Source organism: Hibiscus syriacus, unplaced genomic scaffold (genome assembly GCF_006381635.1).
Source record: "Hibiscus syriacus cultivar Baekdansim isolate YM2019G1 unplaced genomic scaffold, ASM638163v2 tig00110500_pilon, whole genome shotgun sequence".
Lineage (NCBI taxonomy): Eukaryota > Viridiplantae > Streptophyta > Magnoliopsida > Malvales > Malvaceae > Hibiscus > Hibiscus syriacus.
Window position 1 is genome coordinate 459557 of NW_024062762.1, and position 24949 is coordinate 484505.

The 24949-nt window shown below is 33.9% G+C and overlaps 1 protein-coding gene across 1 annotated transcript; it reads left to right on the forward strand.

Annotated features, from left to right (window-relative positions):
• The first annotated feature begins 565 nt into the window (after nucleotides 1–565).
• LOC120129460 (annexin-like protein RJ4) lies at nucleotides 566–3397 on the forward strand. The gene is made up of 6 exons (XM_039146952.1): nucleotides 566–689; nucleotides 964–1109; nucleotides 1198–1416; nucleotides 2576–2788; nucleotides 2863–2952; nucleotides 3194–3397. Exons 1-6 carry the CDS (start codon nucleotides 617–619, stop codon nucleotides 3395–3397), a joined length of 945 nt encoding a protein of 314 aa, XP_039002883.1. The 5' UTR covers nucleotides 566–616.
• Nucleotides 3398–24949: the final 21552 nt, after the last annotated feature.

The window sequence follows — 24949 nt, forward strand, 5'->3', positions numbered from 1 at the left end:
GGATGAGTTGAAACATATATATCATCTGATGACCATTCTATAAATTTTAATAGTTGAAGAACTTAACAAAATAACATCCTATATTTGTGGGATTATTTTATAACTTTTAATAGTCAATGAATTTAAGAAAGCAACATCTTATAGTCTAAGGACTATTTGTAAACCTTACCTCTATTTTTAAAACATGCAGACTAAGTATCCGACCCAGATTATCTAAAGAGAACAAATTCCCTTTTATCACTAGTATCATCCAAAGGTTCAATGTATATTATTATTTTTTGGTTATTCTCCCGGTTCCAAGGTTTTGCTTTGACTAATCCGGGACTAACCAACGTCGCACACCTGATTTTAGTGGGTAAATCTCCAGCAGAGATTTTCTGCATATACAAGAACTCAACTCGAGAATTTGCTTAAGCAATATCGATGTATACTATTTTAAGTATATAAAAAGTAATAAAAAATTATATAAATGTATTTCCGACACATATCTATATTAAGCAATCACTTGGAATTCGGGTAACATAGACTATTGTGAAAAATCTAGTACTATAAATATTATACTTCCATAACCACTAGCGGGATTCAGGAAATTCGTTAAGGCCAAACAAAGAAGAAAATGGCCACCATTGCTGTTCCTAATCAGGTTTCAATTAGTGATGATGCACAAGCTCTTTACAAGGCCTGCAAAGGTTTTTCTTAATCTCCAACTTCATATGGAAAATTTTCTAATAAATCTGAGTTTTTTCATGCATTGATCATTGTTTTCCTTATACTCCAACTTTATATGAAAAATAAATTTACGAATTCTGAAGTTCAAATTCTGACTTTTGCGAACGAAGAAAATTGGGTTAGAAGGATCCGCCCTCAAATTCTGGAGTTCATAATCGATCAATATGAAAAATTGGGTTTTGATAAAATGCAAAGGCAGACTATAGAATGAATTTGTTGTTATGAATTTGATAGGATGGGGCACCGATGAGAAGGCAATAATTGCAGTGTTGGGTCGTAGAAACGCGGCTCAAAGAAGGCAAATCAGGCAAGCTTATGAAGAGCTTTACGATGAAGATCTCGTCAGGCGTCTCGAAAGAGAACTTTCTGGTGATTTTGAGGTTAATTAACAATGGAATCATATTTACCGTTACCATTTGGATTCCGTTTTCATTGCTTAATATATATGATTTTTGTTGTGATATATAGAAAGCAATGTATCGTTGGATATTGGATCCAGCCGATCGAGATGCGGTGTTAGCGCATGCGGAGCTTAGGAAATCGAGCCATGAACACCCGGTGCTGGTCGAGATTTCGTGCGCCAGATCCTCTGAGGAGCTCCTGTTTATAAGAAGAGCCTATCACGCTCGATACAAACGTTCCCTAGAAGAAGAAGTTTACGATTATACCAAAGGAGACACCCGAAAGGCATACTCTTACCCTATTATTTTCTATTTTTGTTTTAGTTTTTTTATTAGTATGAGATGATTACAAGATAATATATATTCAAAATGTTCTTAATTTATTGACGTTAGACATAATTACTCGAACCTAAAACTCTAAAAAAAATGATATTTCTTTTTATCACTAAAATCACTTGATGAGTTTGACTTGATTTTCTAATTACATATTTGTGAATTTAGATATTTTAATTACAATCCCTAACATATTGGAACCGATACAAATATCAATCCTTCAGTCGCTAGTAATATAAAGAATTTCACTTGGAGTAGAAATAGTTTGGCGTGAATCGGTTCTGTTCACTTATTTTTTTAGATAAAATCTTCATGATAAAATATTATTTATTAGGATTTGTCATTTCTTTTTCAAAAATATTTAATATGATTTTTTCTTATTAAAATAATATTTATAACAATTAATTGTTTTGTAACTGCTCTAAGATATTTCATCATTTTATCTCTATTAAGAACTTATATATTGGCATCTCATTTCAGCTTTAGAGTATCACTACAAAATATGAATCTAACTCAAATGTTTCACCCTCAAAAGCTTACAAGTTTTGTTTCTTAGAGAAGAGAAATGCTGCCTAAAATTTGCTCCAAATTTCGGGCGTGTGAATTATTGGAGAGGTCATGTTAATTTCAAAAGCGTTCGTTCATCGTAGCAATTACAAATATGGGACTGATTTATTTCTTAGATAGTAATTTATTATGGGACGGATTTATTTCTTAGATAGTAATTTACCACGACACGATTTTTGCTTTTGATTTTTATTATTTATTTAATTTATGTGCTTTATCATTATTTTATTTAATATTTTCATTTCAATTTACAACAGTCTATCATATTCATTTTTGTGTTTACTGTCTGGGATAGATCGAAGAGGGTGTTGGGAGTGTGGTCGCATTGTCTAAAATTTCCAAATTCCCTTATATTTTATATCTTTTTCTTTGTATTTCTATTGATTATCTAATTTTCCATATCTAAAATTTTATAATTCTGTACCCATAAAATATTTATTAAGTTTGTACCCTCTTACATAAATTTCTAGTTTCATCCTTGTCTACTACAATACCTCCGACCTTGGAGGGGCATAATTTTTGAAAGTTTTGCCTGCTGTTTGCAGCTCTTGATTGCGTTGGTGAGTGCATTCAGATATGAGGGGGAAGAGATAAACAAAAAACTAGCAAAATCCGAAGCCAAAGAGCTCCATGAAGCTATCAAAGACAACAAATTCAACAACGACGATGTTATTAGGATCATTACTTCGAGGAGCAAACCGCAGCTCCAAGCCACTTTCAATTTTTATCGGGAAGAAGAAGGCACTTCCATTACTAAGGTACCCAAACCTTCCAATATCTTTCAAACAACAAGCTAAGTATTCTTTTAATTAAACCTTTGTTTTTTCTCCAGAATTTGCCTAATAAATCTAAAGACGAATTCCTTGAAACACTACGTATCACGGTTCGATGCTTCAAGGACCCAGTAAAGTACTTCGAAAAGGTTAGAAGCACTATTATCTTAAGACTGTCATAGAATTAAAGTTTCGACTAGTTGATCGTTGTGGTTTTGACGCCTTTTCAGTTGAATAATCGTCTAAATAAATGGAGATTTACTTAGACGATCATTCGACCAAGAAATCATTTAAGATCGCACGAATCAGCTAATCGAAACGCTAGACTCGGGATAATATCATTAACGTAATACACATATATGAATTCAAATTAAGCGTTGTGTGGCATAGGTTTTGCGGAAATCGATCCAAAGGTTAGGAACCGACGAGGATGCTCTAACGAGAGTGATCGTTACGAGGGCTGAAAAGGACCTCAAAGAAATCAAAGAGCTTTATTGTAGGAGAAACAGTGTGCGTCTTGACGATGCTGTTGACAAGGACACTAGAGGGGATTACAAGGACATGCTTCTTACTCTGTTGGGGAATGAAGTTTGAATAATCTTTAGGAGGCCATGGGCTGGTAGTTATTTTTAGCAAGTGTTGATGTTATTTATTTGATTTGAGTCACTATTATCTTCGTCTATTTAACGTTATATTTTATGATTTTTTTTATATTTACCGATCCACGTCAAATTTAGAGCGGACAATTGTCTATCATGCAACTTAAATTTTATTGGTTATTTATTTATTTTATTGATTATGTTCGTCTTAAAATTTTATTTTGTATCTATTCATACAAAAATTTTATATTGCACTATTTGTCTATGATCTTAGGAGTGTTCAAAACTGGGTACTTGTATTTTTGGGTAGTCGAAGAACCGAATACCCGGTTCTCTGAGGAGTGTATTTGTCGGCTCATGATTCGGTCCATCAAGTACAAGTACCTGTAAAATCTGGATACCTACATTTTCGAGTCACGGGTACCCGATCCATATTTTTTAATTTAATTTTTTTATTTTTAAGGACAAATAATATTTGGATATATATATATTAAAGTTTTGTAGAGACGTTTCTCTGCCCGACGACGGAGAGTGCAAATAGTACACCTTAAAGTGTGTAACTAGTCTCGAAAAAGTAAGTGTTTATCTTCCTTGAATCAGATTAAACACCAAATTGTAGAGTCGCCACCAATCTTTTAATTTGGTGAGATTGGTCACCAAAATATCATATTATTCTAATAAAATTCTTAAGAATAATATTAAAATAATACAACTCGGGGTCTGCTTACTAGAAAAATGAGTTCGAGAGTCAGTTAGGTATGGGGAAGGATTAACACCCCCATAACGCCCAAACTTGGTTACAGTATTTATTAATTAATGTCTTTGCGATAAATTATAAATTCGCTTAAATAATTTAAATTTACAAATAATTTAATACAAATAAATACTAAATGATATTTACTAGTCCTATAATATTATGTTATAATAACATATTGTAAAATTAACTTAATATATTAATATCATATATAATAAATAATTATTAAAAAATATAATGGTAGAATTAATCAATCTAATTTGAAATAATATAAAAATTATGTATTAATTACGTAGTTTACCCTAATTTACTAATACATGACTAAATATAAATAATTAAAATTTAAAGGACTAAATACATAATTTTACCTAAAATATATGTATTTACAGTTAGGGATTAAAATAAAATTAAAGGATAAAACTAAAATGTATAAAACATACTTTTTAATGACTAAAATAAATAGTTACAAGGTTACAAGGACCACGGGTGTAATATGCCCGTACCTGGATTTTTCGCGCAGGTCCCTCCCCAAAACGACGTCGTTCGGGGAGGGATATATATATAGGCCCTTATTAGGCCTAACGAGCCCTTAAACCTCATTTTCCTCTCCTCTCTTCTCTCTCTAACCGAGAGAATTCTCTCGGTTCTCTCTAGTTTCCTCACCTGAGGAAGATCGACCATCGACCGGCAGTTATACACCGCCGATCACCACCGCCGTCGGCCACCACTCATGGTGGCCGGAAAACATAAAAATACCCAAAAATTTTACTCTTTTCACCCTAAAGCCTAAACCGAACCTTGTTTTCCCTAAATAACCTTCAATCCAAGCAGATCTAAGGTTTATACCTTTGGCGTTTCGTCTTCTTCGATGGTGCGTGGAGGCGCGTAGGTGCTCCGATGATGGTAAGGCTTCGCTTCCTTCAATCTCTTTTATTTTCTGATCTGGTGTATTGGTTACTTGCTGTGTTTGCTCTTTTATTGTGTACCTTGTTTGTTTGTAGGTTTACCCTATTTATAGGGGGTTTCGATGCTCCCTTTGGACCGGTTAAAAGACTGTACCCTGGTGAGTCACTGGAGCTATGGTAGTGACTCACCCTAGGGGTGGTGAGTTGTGTGGTGGAGAAGCTGAGTGCATTTAATGCACTCAGATTGCTTCGATCTGAAGAGGATATGGCGGCACTGTGGCATGCACTGGTTGGAGCGTTCAGCGGCGGAGGCATCATCACCTCTATGGCGGCGCCGGAATAGCCCTAGGGTTATAATGAGTACCCTAGGGTTTTGTTGGTTGCACTGGTGACCATTGATCTGCTTCTTAATCAGATGGTGGAAACAAGCTGGCGTCTGGAGAGGTATGCGTGAAACCCTAATCACCTTTGGATCTACTACTGGCTTGCTGGGCTGTTTGGATCGAATTTGGTTCTGGACCGGGTCCTGGTCTATCGAGATTTACTTGTAACATGGGCTTCGGGTATAATCGGGCTTTTTGGTTTAGACTTGTAGTTTGGGCCTTCAGGCTAAATACATTTTCCATTCGGGCCTGTAAAATTGTAACAAGTAATTATAATAATATAATATATAAAATAACATAATTATAATATTATATTGAAATCAAACTAGGATGAAAATGACGGTCGATAGCTGCCCCTCTTTGCTTATTTTTGTGTTAACAAGAATAAAGCAAAGATAAAAAGACAAGAAGTTTTCTTCTAATTAACTTCATATTTGATAAAAATTCGTTCCACTACTCTTCCGTGGAGATTGAACTTTTGATCTGATCTTGCTTCACTACTCTTTTTTATGAAGGCTGGATTTGCATTGCTTCACTACTCTTTTGTGAAGGCTTGATTACATTGCTTGTTTCCACTACTCTTCCGTAGAGATCGAATTGACTTGAAAGAATCTATTCCACTACTCTTCAGTGAAGATCAGATTCAAGGTTGATTTGCTTCCATTACTCTTTTGTGGAAATCAAATTTCAGGATTCGAATTTTTGAAAAAACCTGCAAATGTTACATTGTGTTTGCTATCATGCATTTATGAATGTCATGATCCTATTTATGCCTAAAATGTGTGCAATGATAAAATTTTGGGGTATCTTCTTTTTCTTCGAACAAGGACCCCTTTTTAATTGTCAATTTCATCTCAACCGACTATCTTGATATATTTTTTCAAACCTAATCCTGCTTTTGTTCTTTTTTAATTTCACCAGTGCAAATGATAAACCCCTTAATTAATGACAAAATTTTCAGATCAAGTATCTGAAATTTCTTTATGTTCCCATGTATCATATCATCATATGTTAAAATATTGCCAACTTCAGAATATCAATATTCTTAAAAGACTTTTTGTACAATAATACACCATGATTTTGTGTACTTCAAACTAAACTACATGTTTTAAATTTTCAAATCAAGATGCTTTGTAAAAGAAAATATTTTTTATTCATGCAAAGAATTTACATGGCAAACTTTTATTTGTAAAAGACAAAGTATGTATCTTCAAACACCAATAGCATAAATGCTCTTGAACTGGCACACCACAAAGTGATTTGAGTGTAGCTTCTGTCAAAAGGATCTTGAAATTATGATGAAGGTATGGAGTTCCTCAAATCCTTTCTTCCTTTTATGCAAAATATCTTTTAACTGCATCTGAATTTATTGGGTAAGGTAATTCAGGTCCATCCATTTCAGTAAGGACTAAAGCTCCTCCAAAAAAACTTTTTTTACAATATAAGGTCCTTCCCAATTTGGCATCCATTTTCCTCGATAATCCTTTTGAAAAGGTAAAATCCTTATGAGCACAAGTTCTCATTCGTAAAATTCTCGGAGGTGAACTTTCTTATCATGTGCTCGTATCATCCTCTTTTGGTACATCTGACCATGACAAATTGTTTTCATTCTTTTTTCTTCAATCAAATTTAACTGGTCATATATGGTTTGTACCCAATCTACATCGTCTAGCTTTACTTCTGATAGAACCCGTAATGAAGGAATTTCTACCTCAATAGGTAAGACTACTTTCATCCTATAGGTTAATGAAAACAGAGTTGCCCCAGTTGATGTTCGTACTGAAGTTCGATAGGGTAACAGAGCAAATGGTAGTTTCTCATGCCAATCCTTATAAATTTCAGTCATCTTCTCTATAAGCCTCTTGATATTTTTATTAGCTGCCTCAACCGCTCCATTTATCTTTGGACGATAGGTGGTGAAATTATGATGCTTTATCTGGAATTGATCACAGAATGATTTCATCATTTTGTTGTTCAGATTCAAAGCATTGTCGGTAATAATTCTATTTGGAAAAACATATCGAAAAATGATTTCTTTTTTCAATAATTTACAGATTGTGGGCTGAGTAATGTTCGCATAAGAAGTTGCTTCTACCCATTTGGAAAAATAATCTATTACTATCAAAATGAAGCGATGACCATTTGAAGCTTTTGGAAAAATTTGTCCAATAACATCTATGCCCCACACAGAGAATGGTCAAGGAGCTGCCATTACATGCAATGGATAAGGAGGAGTATGCTTCTTTTCTCCATATATTTGACACTTGTGACACTTTCGGGCATAATTAATGCAGTCTGTTTCCATAGTTGACCAATAATATCCAAATCTCATAATTTTTCTAGCCATTGCATACCCATTAGCATGAGTACCACATACTCTTTCATGCACTTCTTCAAGAATTGTTTTATCTTCCTTAATATCCACACATCTCAATAGGACTTGATCCAGGCTCTTTTTGTACAAGACTTCCCCATCTAGTACATATCCTGATGCCATTCTTCGGATAGTTCTCTTATCATTTTCATTTTCTTGTTTAGGATCATTTTGATACTTGATATATTGCAAGATATCATAGTACCAAGGTTTCTCTTCTTCTTCTTCTTCTTCAATGTTGAAACAATGAGTCGAATATTCATAAGCCTACATTTAAATAGGCATCATGCTTGCATGTTCATTTACCTTAAATGCGGCTTCCAAAGTTGCCAAGGCATCTACTATTTGATTTTCTTCTCTGGGGATGTAATCAAAAGTCACTTCTTCAAATTCTTTGATGAGTTCCAGAACCAGTTTCTGATATTTTATAAGCTTGAAATCTTTTGTCTCCCATTCTCCTCTGATTTGGTCAATTACAAGAGTTGAATCCCCATAAACCTTAAGCATTTTTACTTTACATTCAATGGCAGCTCTAAGACCCAAAATACATGCCTCATACTCAGCTGTATTGTTTGTACAATCAAAATTAAGTATGCTAGTATACGGATAATGCTTCCTGTTGAGTTAATCGATCGATGGAATTGGCCAAGAGGGGGTGAATTGGCAATTAAAAATTTGGTGGAAGCTTCTGCAGAAAATTGAAAGTAATTGCACAGCGATTTAGAGTGGTTCAACTTTCTCAAACAAAGTCTACGTCCACTACCTTAGCTATCCACACTAAGGATTTTCCAACAAATTCACTAATTTGTTCTTTCTTTTGAGGCCAAAGAGATAACCTTACAACTCCCACAAGAATATACCCCAATTCTTGAGAACACTCTTTCTCAAAGAGAAGATTACAAATTCGTAAACTTAATGAAAAACCTCAAGAGGCAAATGTGTTTGCATAATTTTAGAACAAAGAAAGAACACTAAAGAATAATACAATTGAGAACAATGAATGTTCTCAAAAGCAAAAATGAATATTGTATAAAATAAGCTTGAAAATGCTCAAACTTGAGGTTTGATACTTTCTCTTTGATTCTCTCTTGATTCTTGTTGATTATTGTTTATTATTATTGATCAATGGCTTCTAAGCTTGTTTAAATACTCCTTCAATTGATTCTGAACATTGGGGATGATTAGTGGAGTTAATAGAGCCGTTTAAGTGTGAAAATAATTAATAAAACTGCTTGGAATGTGGGGGGAATTGGTACCCCCTCATAGGGAATCGGTTCCTAAAGTGTAAAATTCAAATATTTCGACCGTTACACAGGGGGAATCGGTACCCCCTGGGGGGGAATCGGTTCCCTCCAAGCATTCTGTTATTTTCTCGAAGCCAAACCATTCAGGGGGAATCAGTACATCGTTGGGGGGAAATCGGTTCCCTCTGGGCAATCTGCCCATTTTGGTTTGATTTTTATTAAGAAATGATTTTTGGCTCGATTAAGGCTCAAAATATTTTGTAAATTTGTTTAAAAGATTAAAACATATTTTTACACATTAGTAAGGATTAAAATGAACTTTGAAAGACTTGGAGTAATTTTTGATATTCGAATAATTATATCGAATATACTTAGAAAATCTTTTGTAAAATCTTAAAATTCATTTAACTTAATTTGTTATATCGAAACATCAAAATGTTTTCAACAATATCCCCCCTTTTTTTTGATATAACAAAACATTTTAGTAATTTTAAGATTTTCTAATTGAAAATAAATTTTGAAATCAAGTTTTGAAATTACTCCCTCTTACTTTAACACTTCTCCCCCTTTTTGTTAAATAAAAAAAGACTCTAAAACGTTTTTAAACAAGGTTTTGAAAACTTTAGCCAATTGATATTTAGAAATTTAAAGCTTAAGCTGCTAAGATCACAATCAAGAGAAGATATTAGCCATTAGTTTCGTAATCAATATTCATATACAAAAGTGAAATGGTAAAATTGGTCATATATCTAAAATGATGTAAATGATGCACAAAATTAAAATTTAAGCAAATCCACATATATAGATAAGTTCAAATCATCCAAAAACAATATCAAACAAATTCAAACATCCAAAAACCAAAGTAAAACAATCCAAAAGCATTCAAAACGTTGAAAACAATAAGGTCAAACCTAAGCATGAAAATAGGGCCTAATCGTCCATCAAGCGATCAGGAGGAGATAAGTGTGTCCAAATGTTAGCCACATCACGTGAAAGTTCATCGACCCTCTCGTACAAATTGTCAAAACAACGATTCATCATTTCGTTGGTAGCAGTCAGATGTGATTCGATGGATGCAAACCTTATATCAAGATTCTCCATAAATGATCGGAAGTATGAAGGCACTTGATCTTCTTGCTGTGCTTGCTCCTCGTGCTGCTCCGGCTCATCGTCGGCTTCGTTAGCTTCGTCAGCTTCCGGAGGTTGCTCACTGGTACGAACCCATAGACCCGTTTCTTCATTGACCTTCCATCTTGATTTAGTTAAAGAAAAGAGATTGATTTGATTTTTTAGTGGAAAAACGACATCAAGGCCAACCCTAAGCTCGGCTTTTGAAAACAGATTACTCAGAAGGCAACCGTAAACTAGAGATGAACAAAATTTTTTATTAGGAACAAGATTTACGATTTCGACAATTTCAACAAAGATAATCTGAGGTAGGTTTATTTTAAGATTATTTTGGATACAATGTATCCAAAAGAGATCCAAGGCTCGAAGAGTGGAGTATCTGCCTCCGGATGGTCGAAACCACCAAGATATTATTAGATGAAGAAAACGGTCATGGAGATCTAAAACACTCGCACTATCCATTCGTTTATACTTAGAACCTACCATTTTTTTTTCATTGTCTAAGCCTGCATTATCTAATCCTAATGCTTTGGCTATGTAATATGGGTCAATGTAAAAGAATTGTCCTAGAAGATAGGATCGTATTCCTATGGTTACGATTTTAGCCCGGTTTTGAATGCAAATGACATTAGAGTAGAAGATACGAACGAGTTGATGATAAACTATTGGTTCAAGTTCGAAGAGTTTATCAAATTTCCACTCTTGTAGGGTAGGAAGATGTCGAAATTTGATGTCTAACATGGCTTGAAGTGATGAGATTCGCTCTTCCTGGATTTTGTAAGACTCAAAGTATTGAGAATACCTAAAAAAAGATTTTGTCTACGACCGGGTTCATTGAAGCACGAATTACGAATTGGCATATTTGGATCATCGGGATTAGGATTAGGAATTTGTTAGATAGGAGGAGGATTTGGAGGTGAGTTAGGAGGTTGGTTTGATCGACTAGAGGAAGGTCTAGAACGTTTGTGAGACATATCATAAGATAATCGGAATGGAAAGAGTAACCTGCAATTTTAAACACATGTATGCAACAAATATCAATCTCAAAAACTCAAACGAGTCCTCAATATTTCAAGGTTCTCTAAAACAATCCTAATGGGCAATGTTTTGAAAAACTATTTAAAAATAAAGTTTGAAATTCTAAATACGTATAGTTTTCATGAAAGACAACATAACTGAATAAAAAACATCATTAATTTTCGAAAATATTTTTTTTTATTTCGAAATTCTCAGAAAACTTTGAAAAATTGTTCGTTTTTGATGAAATTTGTTATAAAATCTAGTTTCTAAACACTAAACAATCAATGCCCGATATAATGTTCAACCTAGAACTAATTAAAACTAGTCCTAAAATCAAAAATTGATAAAATAGAAGTTTTAGAAAAATACCTTGAATATTTTCAGATTTAAGTGAGACTGGATGAAGTTTGCACGATTTTAATTATTCTAATAGGTTTAGGAGATGAAATATGAAGTGATTCTGACTAGAAATCGATGTTTTGAAGCAAAGTAGAGATTTAGGGAGATGGAGAGAGTGAATGATGACAAAGAGAGAGAGAGAGTTTTGAGAGAAAGAGTGATATTTGGGGCGTTTATTAATAGACCCCGTGGGGGTATCGATTCCCTCCAGGGGGAATTGGTTCCCCTTCAAAGGGGGAATCGGTTCCCCTTCAAGGGGGTATCGATTCCTCCTGCACCAAAATGCTAAAAAATCTGATTTTAAACACTCAAAATGCTAAATTAATATGTTCTAGTGGTATTGGAAACTCATATATTGAAAATTAATCATGTTCAATCAATCACTTTTATCCTTAAACTACATTTGAACATGAAATTAATTTTCAGTAAGAATCATAAAACTCCCCCTAACTAAAAAGCAAAGAATGCAATAAAAATATTATTATTATAAGCATTTTTCATTTATTCTTAAAAGTGCTAAAATTAATTTAAACACTAAGTGAAGATAGGTTAGTTAAACCTAATTTTCTCCTAAGTGTCCAAAATCTTTCTTTGTTTAAAGGTTTTGTAAATATATCCGCTAATTGATGTAAAGTATCAACAAATTCTAGAACTACATCTTCCTTAGCGACATGGTCTCTAATAAAGTGATGTCTAATTTCAATATGCTTAGTTCTAGAGTTTTGGATGGGATTTTTAGTGAGACAAATAGCACTAGTATTGTCACACTTGATAGGAATGATACATACTTCAATTCCATAATCAAAAAGTTGTTGTTTCATCTATAAAACTTGTGCACAACAATTACCGTCTGAAATGTATTCCGCTTCAGTGGTAGATAATGCAACACAATTTTGTTTCTTTGAAAACCAAGAAATCAACATATTTCCAAGGAATTGGCAAGTACTGGAGGTGCTTTCCTATCTAATTTGCATCCTCCATAATCCGCATCAGAGAAGGCATGCAAGCTAAAGCTAGAGTCTCTAGGATACCAAAGTCCTAAACTAGGAGTGTCTTTAAGGTATCTAAAGATTCTCTTAACAGTTAGTAAATATGATTCCTTAGGACATGATTGAAATCTAGCACATAAGCAAACACTGAACATAATGTCCGGTCTACTTGCGGTTAGAAAAAGCAAAGAGCCAATCATTGACCTATATAATTTAACATCCACACAATTACCTTCTTCATCTTTGTCAAGCTTTATTGATGAGCTCATTGGAGTGTCATGAGGTTTCCCATTTTCCAGTCCAAACTTCTTGAGCATATCTTTAACGTACTTAGCTTGATTTATGAAGATGTCATAATTTTTTTTGCTTGATTTGGAGTCCCAAATAAAATGAGATCTACCCCATCATGCTCATCTCGAATTCACTTTGCATTAGACTAGAAAATTCTTGGCAAATAACATCATTAGTAGAACCAAATATTATATCATCAACATAAATTTGAACTACTAATAAATCTTTACCTTTATGCTTTAAAAACAATGTAGTGTCAACCTTCCCTTTTGAAAAACCTTTTTCAATTAAAAAGTTTGACAATCTTTTATACCAAGCTCTAGGAGCTTGTTTTAAACCATAAAGCGCTTTTGTCAATTTAAGAACATGATTTGGAAATTTTGAATCTTCAAAACCAAGAGGTTGTTCCACATACACTTATTATTTTATAAAACCATTTAAAAATGTACTTTTAACATCCATTTGATATAATTTAAATTCATTGAAACATGCAAATGCTAATAACATTCTAATTGCTTCCATCCTAGCTACGGGAGCATATGTTTCATCATAGTCTATGCCTTCTTCTTGAGTATAGCCTTGAGCAACAAGTCTAGCCTTGTTTCTCACTATATTACCACTTTCATCAAGCTTATTCCTAAATACTCATCTAGTACCTACAATAGATTTATTACTAGGCCTTTCAACTAATGTCCATACTTTACTTCTCTTAAATTGATTTAACTCTTCTTGCATAGTCATAATCCAATGTTCATCATTTAATGCTTATTTAATATTCTTAGGCTCTATGCATGAGATAAATGCAACATAATTACAAATATTTCTAAGAGAAGATCGAGTTGTTACCCCTTTGGATGGATCACCTATTATTTCACCATCCTTGACATAGTTGTATTCCCTTGGGTAAGAGACTTCCCTTTCTTTAATGGTTGGATTCTCAAGAGGATCTTGAGTTTCCTCATCTTTCGTTTCTTCCTTTGATGATGGTTCTCCAACGTCATGTCCAACGTCATTTATGTTTATAATAACTATATCATCATTCACACAAGAATCCTTCCTCAGAAGGGGATTATCATCAAAAACAAAATGTATAGACTCTTCTACAACTAAAGTTCTTTAATTAAATACTTGATAAGCTTTAGAATTTAAGGGATAACCCATAAAAATTCCTTCATCACTTTTAGCATCAAATTTGCCAAGACTGTCTTTACCATTATTTAAAACAAAACATTTACATCCAAAAGGATGAAAATAAATAATGTTAGGCTTTTTATTTTTAAAAAGTTCATATGGAGTTTTCTTCAAAATATGCCTAATCATTACTCGATTAATAACATAACAAGTGATATTTGTGGCTTCCGTCCAAAAATATTTTGGCAAATTATTTTCACAAAGCATGGTTCTATCAATTTCTTCTAAAGTTAGATTTTTCGTCTCAACAACTCCATTTTGTTGAGGGTTTCTAGGTGCTGAAAAATTATGGCTAATACCATTAGAATTACAAAATTCAGTAAATCCAAGATTTTCAAATTCAGTTCCATGATCACTCCTAACACAAGTTATAGAGTAACCTTTTTCATTTTGGATTACTTTTGAAAACGTGATAAATTTTTCTAATGCTTCATCTTTAGTACTTAAGAATAAAGCCCAAGTATATCTAGAATAGTCATCTACCAAGACAAATGCATATTGTTTTCCACCTAAGATAGTAGTCCTAGTTGGCCCAAAAAGATCTATATGAATCAATTGTAATACTCTACTAGTGGATACGTCATTAATGGATTTAAAAGAAATCCGCTTTTGTTTTCCTTTAGCACAAGCATCATAGATTTCATCATTATCAAATTTTAGTTTAGGCAACCCTCAAACTAAATCTCCTTGAACCATTGCAAAACAGTCATACTAGCATGTCCTAGTCTCCTATGCCATAACCAACTATCATGCTCATCCTTAGCAACTAGGCATAAATTAGTCATATCTATAGAATCTAAATGTGCCATGTAAATATTTCCTATTCTATGACCAACAAGCATAATCTGATTAGATGCAATGTCAATGACTTTACAACCATTAGTATCAAACATGACATTGAATCCCTTATCGCATAATTGACTAATACTCAATAGATTATGCTCTAATCCATTCACATATAAAACATTCTTAATTTGTATGGAAGAGGTATTACCTATAGTGTCTATACCTTCAATGTGACCTTTTGAGTTATCACAAAAAGTCACCTCTCCTCTATTTTTGGCGTTAAGCTCTATAACCGGCTTTTTTCCCCGGTCATGTGTCTTGAGCATCCACTATCAAGGTACCATGAGTTTGAATTTGTTTCCCGTGCCTTGTAGCAATGCTCATTTTCTTACAAACATAGATTAATTTTTTATTTTTCGTACCTAAATTCTTTTGGGTCCATATTCATTAGTTTCCAAAATCCTAGTCCCCTTAGGTATCCATTTGTGTAGGATATCCTTATCTTTAGTAGTAATGAGTTCTTTAGGAACCCATATACTTCTAACGATTTTTCCATTAGAGGTTCTTTGGGGACCTCTATGATTGTAGTTTTTAAAACTTTTTCTAACAAAGTTGGATTTTGAATTTTCTCCATTTTCAAAACGTTTTGTTCCAACTTTATCAAAAGAAGTTTTAAGATCATCAATTTCCTTTTGATTATCATCATTGACCTTTGAAAGTAAATTTTGCAAATCAAAATTTTTCTTTTCAAACTCTTCTAGTTTAATTTGCAAAATTTTGATTTTACTTTCAAGATCATTGTTGGTTTTGGACATAAGACTATTTTTACTCTTTAATTTTGAAATATCATTTTTGAATTTTGAAAATAAAGTCTTATAATCCAAAGCCAACCCATTATAATCCTCTAATAACTCATCATAAGATAATTTATCCGAATCGAATGAGTTATAGGTTACCTTAGAATCTTCCCGGAATGCCATCAAGCACAAGTTTGCTACTTCTTGTTCCTCTTCATCTGAGCCTTCTTCATCCCTCCATGTAGCCACATGAGCCTTGTGTTTCTTCTTGGATTAACCCTTTTTCTTCAATTGAGGGCAATCGTATTTGACATGCGTCGACTTTTTACATTCGTAGCAAATGATCGGGTCATTCTCCTTTGGTTCAGTTTTGAAGCCTTCATTTCGTTTGAATTTTCTTTCTCGGTTGTGCCTCATTAATTTTCTGAACCGTTTGGCAGATAATGCCATTTCTTCGTCATCGTCATCTTCATCCGAATGACTCTCATCTTTTGTGGATTTGAGAGCAACTCCAACATTATTCTTCTCCTCCTTATCCTTTGGTGTCTCATCAAACTTATCGAGGTCTACCTCATCTTGAAGCATCATTTCATGAGTAAGGAGTGAACCGATTAGTTCTTTAAGAGTTAAGGACTTTAAGTTCTTAGTCTCAATGATTGTCATCTCCTTTGATTGCCACGTTTTTGAAAGTGAGTAAACCAACTTCCTCACAAGCTTTTCATTTGAAATGATCTCTCCATATGATTTGAGACCATTGAAAATCGTGGAAAATCTATCCGTCATAGCTTTGATGTCTTCATTCGGTTTCATCCTGAAATTTTCATAGCTATGAGTTAGAAGACTAATTTTAGATTATTTTACCTTATCGGTGCCTTCATGAGGGACTTGTAGTTTGTCCCATATCTCCTTGGTGGTTGTACAATATGAAACTCTCTCGTATTCATCCAGTCCAAGAGCACAAAAGATAATATGGATGGCTTTGGAGTTGAGCTGGAACATTCTTGTTTCTCCTTCACTCCACAATCTTGGATGAGTGGAAGGTTTGATGTATCCGTCTTCTATAATATTCCAAGCTCCCATGTCACTTTATTGAATGAAATACATCATCCTATTCTTCCAATAAGCATAATTAGCTCCATTGAAGAAATGAGGCTTGTTAACGGGCAATGAATCAAGACCGAAGTTGGAGTTTGAAGTGGAGGCCATTGATGACTTGATTATCGATGTAACTCTTCCCGGATCTACTCAAGAGGTGATTAAACCTTCAAATGAGTCAAACTCTGATGCCAATTGTTGAGTTAATCGATTGATGGAATTGGCCAAGAGGGGGTGAATTGGCAATTAAAAATTTGGTGGAAGCTTTTGCATAAAATTGAAAGTAATTGCACAGCGATTTAGAGTGGTTCGACTTTCTCAAACAAAGTCTATGTCAACTACCTTAGCTATTCACACTAAGGATTTTCAAACAAATTCACTAATTTATTCTTTCTTTTGAGGCCAAAGAGATAACCTTACAACTCCCTCAAGAATATACCCCAATTCTTGAGAACACTCTTTCTCAAAGAGAATATTACAAATTTGCAAACTTAATGAAAAACCTCACAAGGCAAATGTATTTGCATAATTCTAGAACAAAGAAAGAACACTCAAGAATAATACAATTGAGCACAATGAGTCTTCTTGAAAGCAAAAATGAATATTGAATGAAATAAGCTTGAAAGTACTCAAACTTGAGGTTTGATGCTTTCTCTTTGACTCTCTTGAATTTTGTTGATTGTTGTTTCTTATTATTGATCAATGGCTTCTAAGCTTGTTTAAATACTCCTTCAATTGATTCTGAACATTGGGGATGATTAGTGGAGTCAATAGAGTCGTTTAAGTGTGAAAATAATTAATAAAACTGCTTGGAGCGTGGGGGGAATCGGTACCCCCTCATAGGGAATCGGTTCTTGCAGTGTAAAATTCAAATATTTTGACCGTTACACAGGGGGGAATCGGTTCCTTCCGATCATTCTGTTATTTTCTCGGAGCCAAACTATTCAGGGGGAATCGGTACCCCCTTGGGGGGAAATCAATTCCCTCTGGGTAATCTGCCTATTTTGGTTTGATTTTAATTAAGAAATGATTTTTGGCTCGATTAAGGCTCGAAATATTTTGTAAATTTGCTTAAAAGATTAAAACATATTTTTACACTTTAGTAAGGATTAAGATGAATTTTGAAAGACTTGGAGTAATTTTTGATATTCGAATAATTATATCGAATATACTTAGAAAATCTTTTGTAAAATATTTAAATTCATTTAACTTAATTTTTTATATCGAAACATCAAAATGTTTTCAACACTTCCCATCTAGTGAAACTAAAATTTCCTCAATTTCATGCCCCAAAGCATTCAAAGCACCATCAAAAGTCAACTTCCAATATTCATTAGTAGATGTAATTGATTTTCTTACTGATATTGCTATCAAACCCTCATCAGGAAAATCAAAATCTATTGGCTCACATTCTTGAGAAGTTCTACTTGCAATATATTCAGCTATTGCACTCCATTTTACTACTTTTCGACTGACATATTGGATGTCGAATTCTGACAACAAAATTTGCCAATGAGCTAATCTTCCAGATAATGTGGGTACATCCATTAGATATTTCAAAGGATCAAATCTGGATATAAGCCATGTAGTATGATATAACATATGTTGCCTAAGCCTTCGAGTGTTTTATACCATAGCATAACATAATTTCTCAATTAAAGAATATCTAGTTTCATATTCAGTGAACTTTTTACTAAGATAATTAATAACCCTTTCTTTCTTCTCAGTTTGGTCATGTTGTCCTAATACGCATCCCATTGAATTTTCCTAGACCGATAAATAAAGAATTAAAGGTTTATCTCGGATAGGTGGAACCAATATTGGAGTACTTGATAGATATTTCTTAACTGTCTCAAAGTCTTCTTGACATTCTTCATTCCATGTCCCAGAATCATTCTTTCTAAGGAGGCAAAAAATAGGATCACATTTCTCAGTTAGCTGCAAAATAAATCGAGCTATATAATTAAGCCTTCCTAAAAATCCTCGAACCTCCTTCGGTGTCCGTGGGGGGTGGTAAATCTTGAATAGCTTTGACTTTATCTGGGTCTATTTCAATTCCTTTTTGGCTTACAACAAATCCAAAAAGTTTTACCAGATGTCACCCCAAATGTACACTTATTTGGGTTGAGCTTTAACTGAGATTTCCTTAATCTCTAGAAAAACTTCCTCAAATTCTCAACATGCTCTTCTTCGGACTTGGATTTGACAATCATATCATCGACATAAACTTCTATTTTTTTATGCATCAAATCCCTTTGATAAGTTGCCCCCTGCATTCTTTGATCCAAATGACATCACTTTATAACAAAACGTTCCCCATAAGGTGACAAACGTTGTTTTCTCCATATCATCAAGGTACATTATGATTTGATTATAGCCAGAGAAACCATCCATAAATGAGAACAAATAATTCTTAGTAGAATTGTCCACTAATGTATCTATGTGTGGCAAAGGAGAATTATCCTTTGGACTAGCTCTATTAAGATCTCGATAATCAACACATATACAGACTTTATCATCCTTCTTTGTTACAGGGACAATATTTTCTACCCATTCAGGGTATTTGGCTACTTTAAGAAATCCAGCATCAAATTACTTTTTTACTTCTTCCTTGATCTTCAGTAGAATTTTAGGTTTCATTCCTCTCAGCTTTTGTTACACTGGCTTACATTTTGATCTTATTGGCAACTTATGTACTACCAATTCTGTATCTAACCTTGGCATATCCTCGTATGACCAAGCAAATACATCCTTGTACTCTTGCAGTAATTTAATCAAATCCTATCGCCCTTTATCAGATAAAGTGATACCAATTTTCACCTCTTTCTTATCCATAATAGACCCTAGATTTAAGATCTAAATAGACTCCTTATGATGTTTATCCCCTTTTTCCACCATTTTTAATAGTTCAAGAGGTAAATCACATCCTTCACCATAACCCTCAACTTCCTCAAGACACATAAGCTGCTCAAAATCAATTTCCAGGCCAGTGTCATTAGCATCTATGTCATTGATACCTGAGTTCCTGAAAGAAAAATAAACAAGAATATATATATAATCATGGAAATGCATTAAAATATGATTGACATTTAGAACTAATGCATCTTTTATTGGAAAAAGGAAAAACACATAATTTAACCCTTTACACAAAATCAAACTATTGCCTCAGGGTAAAGGACAGCGAAAGTTCTGGCATATTACTCTAAAAAAGACTTGAAAACTACAGGTAATTTTTATGCAATCCAATTATTTAACTCAAAATCCGATGATGCAAGATAAATACCCATAGCTTTCTTTTCTACAGATTCATCATCTCATATGACATTGATACTCATATCTTTCAAATCATCTTCAATAATCAACCCTTTGCTTTGCTGATTCTCTTGAAAAGTATGTCCTCCAGACACAAAAGTATTATTTAATGGTGGAAAGGTCATTGGTTTCCATGTAAAGTCTTCTCCAGCTAGCTTCGCTTTTCTCAGTTCTTGATTTTTTCTAATGCCCCTCTGTCTCTCTTTTATTGTTGGTCAGTATCCTAAACCAAATCGATCTTTCTTGGAGATAGGTAAAATTGGATTAACTGTCCCTTGCAAATAGCTTCCTAATCCTTTTCTAGTTTTGCCCCTTTCCATAAGGTTAATCTGAATCACATTTTTGTGCAATTGGAAATTTTGGATTTAGGTATCTTTTTCCCCTCAGCCACAAATATTGCATTGATAAATTCCAAGGATCTGAAGGAGCATTCAATGGCTTCTTCATCCAATTCGACATATATAGTAGTGGTAGAGACTGAAGCAATGATGTCTTCTTCAGCATTAAGACATATCAACCTACCATCTATTACGAACTTTACCTTTTGGTGTAATGTAGATGGAACTGCCCTTGCTTGATGAATCCAGGGTCTTCCCAACAAGAAATTGTAAGTGGGTATAATATCAATTACAAGGAATTATATCTCATATGTAGTCGGACCAATAGTTAAGGGAATATCGATTTTCCCTAATACCTCATTCTTGGTTCCATCAAAAGCTTGGATAATACTCTGACTACTTCTCATGAGTGTGCTATCAATTGGTAATTTCTTCAAGGTCACTAATGGCATTACATTCAAAGCCGAACCGTTATCTATTAAAACTCGAGATAAAATATGTCATTTGCACTTAACTGTAATGTGCAGAGCTTTAGGGCTACCGTTCATCTCAAAAGGAATTTCATCTTCGAAAAAATAAAGGAAATTGTCAACATGTATATTTGTAATCAACATGTCTAATTTGTTTGCAGGCAATTCTTTTGGTACAAAAGTTTGATTAAACACTTTTAACAAAGCATTACGATGAGCTTCAGAGCTTAATAAAAGTGCTAAAATTGATATACGAGCTGGCAATTTGTGCAACTGTTCAACAATATTGTATTCACTGTTCTTGAGAAACTTCAAGAATTCTATAGCTTCATTTTCAATTACAGGTTCATTGATGACAGTTTCATCCTCTTTCAATTTTAGCTCGACCTTTTCCTTTTATCAACTGGACCTTGTTTCTCAGATTCATTAGAATAACATTTCCCACTTCTGGTAAAATGTCCGACTTCATCTACTTCTTCATTTCCTCCAATTATTTCTTTCATTTGGCATTCATAATTCCATGGAACTTGCTTGTCATCTTTATAAGGAAATGGTGATGGTGAAGTGATGACCACCTTCGGAGCTTTCTTATCTGGTATCTGAGTCCTTGGTGTGATAATTAGAGGATGATTAGAGTCGTAAACCTCTCTATATGACCCTTTAGAGATGCAAATATCCATATTTTCTTCTGATATTTCCTAGAAAAAATCCATCTCCTTTTCATCCATCATTTTTTGTACCAAAACTCGAAAATCTGAACATTGTTGTATAATATGTCCTTTATAACCATGATAATGACATATATTTCCATAGTTTAATTGTTATGCTGACATATCAGATTTTAGCAAACCAACTTTGATCATTTGAGTCCATACCCATAACATAGGTGATTTTACTTCATTGACTTGCCTTATCACCTGCTTTCCTTTTTCCTCTATAACCGCATTGATCCCTGTTCCTGTATGATTGGATAATGGGTTTTGAGCCACATTTGGTTGCTCTTTATCATCAAAATTTATGACATTCTTTGTTCACAGGCTTTGAATAATTCTTTTGAATGCGATGCAGTTTTCGATAGAATGTCCATGAGCTTCTGCATGATATTCACATTGCAAGTTATCATTGTACCACTTAGGATATGGGGGTTGTATGGGTGATACATGATAGGGTGATATTATATGCTTGTCATATAATATCTGGTATAATTCCTTGTATGTCATCGGAATTGTGTCAAATTGAGGTTTTTCTCTTTCCACCCTTGGTTCCCTTGTCCCTTGTTTGGAAAAGTTTTGTATAGAAGATTCCTGAGGTCGAGATATTGTAATATTATTGGACTCATATTTCCTTGCATCATTTACCTCACTTTCTTTCTTTGTCATAAATGGCTTCTTACTAGATTCACTACTTTCAAGTTTCCCACTCTTAACCGCCATTTCAATCGTCTCTCATGCTGTAACTATGTCAACAAATCTTTTAAAAGAATTCTCTATGAGGTGGGTAAAGAAAGGAGCTTTCAAAGTGTTCACAAAGAGAACATTTGTTTCTTCTTATTCCATGTGTGGATGTACCTGTATAGCTATGTCCCTCCATTTCTGGGCATATTGCCTGAAACTTTCATTGAATTTCTTTTCCATGTTCTGCAGTACCATTCGATTAGGCCTGATATCCTTCACATGCTTATATTGTTCTAAAAAAGATTTAGCCAAGTCTTTCCAAGATTTAATATGAGCTCTACTTAATTGGTTATACCATTGGATGGCCGAAACTATTAAACTTTCTTGGAAACAATGGATTAGTAGTTGATTATTCCCTATATAACCCGTCATTTTTCTGCAAAACATCTTGATATGGGTAGAAGGACATTTCATACCATCAAAATTTTCAAAATCTGGGATTTTGAACTTGGGTGGTAATACCAAATCAGGTACCAAACTAAATTCATTGGCTTCAATTCCATATACATTAGAGCCTTCTTTCATAACCCTAACTTCTTCCATTAGCTGATCCAATTGTTTTTTTGATTCTTTCTTTTCTTCTTGGTCAAAATCTGGAACATTCTCAACTTGTTGTTGGTTTATAGAAGCACTAGGTAAATTTATGTTTTCCCTTACTGGTTGAGTAAATGCTCCTAACTGGGCTTTAACATGGGATGTTGCATGATTTAGAGGGTATAAAGGCTCCTCAATTACTTTAGCTTTTAGAAGATCTGCTCTTGGTGTAAAGCCTCAAGGATACAAAGGATCCTCAGTGAAAATACCAATGGCTGGGGCATTTATTTGGTCCATTGCTTTCTTTCGCTCTCGAAGTCTTGCTTTGCAAGCTCTAATGGAGATGATATAATTCTCAAATGTTCTTTGGTGGGTTGAACATTCTCAAAATTAACCACTAGAATGTTGTCATTGACTTGATTAATTCTCCATTGCTCGTATTCGGGTGAGAGCTTTTGACTGACAGTAAATAAATTTACTCGATGAATCCATTTCCAAGCCTCAACAACTTTTCTAATCTTTTCCTTGTACTGGTCACTTCTGAATGCAAACTCTGATTCGGATAAAGTTGATGTCGCATGAATAAACTGTCTTGATCCATATTTTTTGGAAACCATCAAAGGTGTATATCCTACAGAACCCTATATGCCAGGCAAGGGAACCCAATCGTGCTTTCCACACTTATACATTATGCTTGAAGAAGTATTTCATGAGGCTTGCCATAATACATCATCATCTTCGAGATTTCGAAAGATGTTCATCCATTTTTCTTCATCATAACTTCCAGTCTATTTGCGAGAAAGGAAATCTTGTAGCGGTGAGAAATCTTCCAAAAATACTCGCCCATGAGCTCTTTCTTCATGTTTAAAGTGGTTTAGAATCCATACCAATAATAGGGGTGCACAGCCTATAAAACGTCCCTCTCATTCACGTCTGTAGGAATTTAAGGAACGAAATGTTTCAGCTAATATAGCAGGAACCAGATCTGTATTATTGTTCAATCTTTCAAACAGGTCTACAACTGATATATCCATATGCCCCAGAATCTTCGGAAAAATGATTAATCCATAAATTCCTAAAGCCAACATATCAATCTACTTTCTTTTGTCTGGATGGCGGTAGATTTCTTCTCTCAAGGCAGTCCAAGTAATACATTCACTATCACATTTCCTCTCGATATTTCTTGAATCCCACTCTTCACTCATCCCGGACAATAAAATCACTTTCTTCTTAAAAGGAGCATTATTTGGTGACTTGATATATAACCTATCTTCATAGATTCTTGGACAGTGAATAAGAGCTTGATATTCCTCTATAGTAGGTGTCAAATCTACTTTGCCAAAGGTGAAGCAACTGTAGGCAGGGTTCCAAAACTGCGATAGAGTTCTGAATAGGTATCGGTCAATAGGAATGTCCAAAAGATAAGCAATGTCACCATATAGTTGATAAAATAGCCGTTTGTCTACTGCTTCACTTTTTCCTAGATTTCGTTCAACTCACCCAGGTTATTTTAGCGAATATTAATATGTGTATATCTGACCAAATCTGACACGTATACAGGTGATAAACTATTTCCTTTGTTAAGTTGAGACTGCTCAGACCATCTTAAAACAATTGTATTGTCTTCTACTTCATATTGGACTCTTTGTTCCATATTTCCATCTTTCTATATGAAATCAGTCATGAATCAACACCATAATATAAAAATGCAGAATGCATAAATGAAGCATAAAATTAAATAAAAAAAATCTAATTTCATGCTATCTAATTTCATGCTTTATTCATAACAACAAACCTAATCACTTGATTTCTAGTTTGCATGCATTTATAAAAAATAAAATAATGCTAAATAAAATAAAAGACTCAACATGATTTCCCTTGTGCGCTCATCTTAAAAGACCTAGTCAGGTGAGATTCTACTTAAATTCAAGTTCTAGGTTTTACTATATGTTGGGTTTTGGTTCTAGGGTAAAAAGGGTCAACGGATTGTCCTTTATTGGTGTCTCCTGGACTGCCAAGCCCTTAATCCTAGTCCATTACAGACTTTCGGATTAAGTTCAATTCGAAGGAACACACTTCCTTA

Coding starts and splice junctions, on each gene's coding strand:
- LOC120129460 (XM_039146952.1), top strand. CDS start 617: ATGGCCACCATTGCTGTTCCTAATCAGGTTTCAATTAGTGATGATGCA. Junction 1,417..2,575: donor CCAAAGGAGACACCCGAAAG/GCATACTCTTAC, acceptor TGCTGTTTGCAG/CTCTTGATTGCGTTGGTGAG. Junction 2,953..3,193: donor CAGTAAAGTACTTCGAAAAG/GTTAGAAGCACT, acceptor TGTGTGGCATAG/GTTTTGCGGAAATCGATCCA.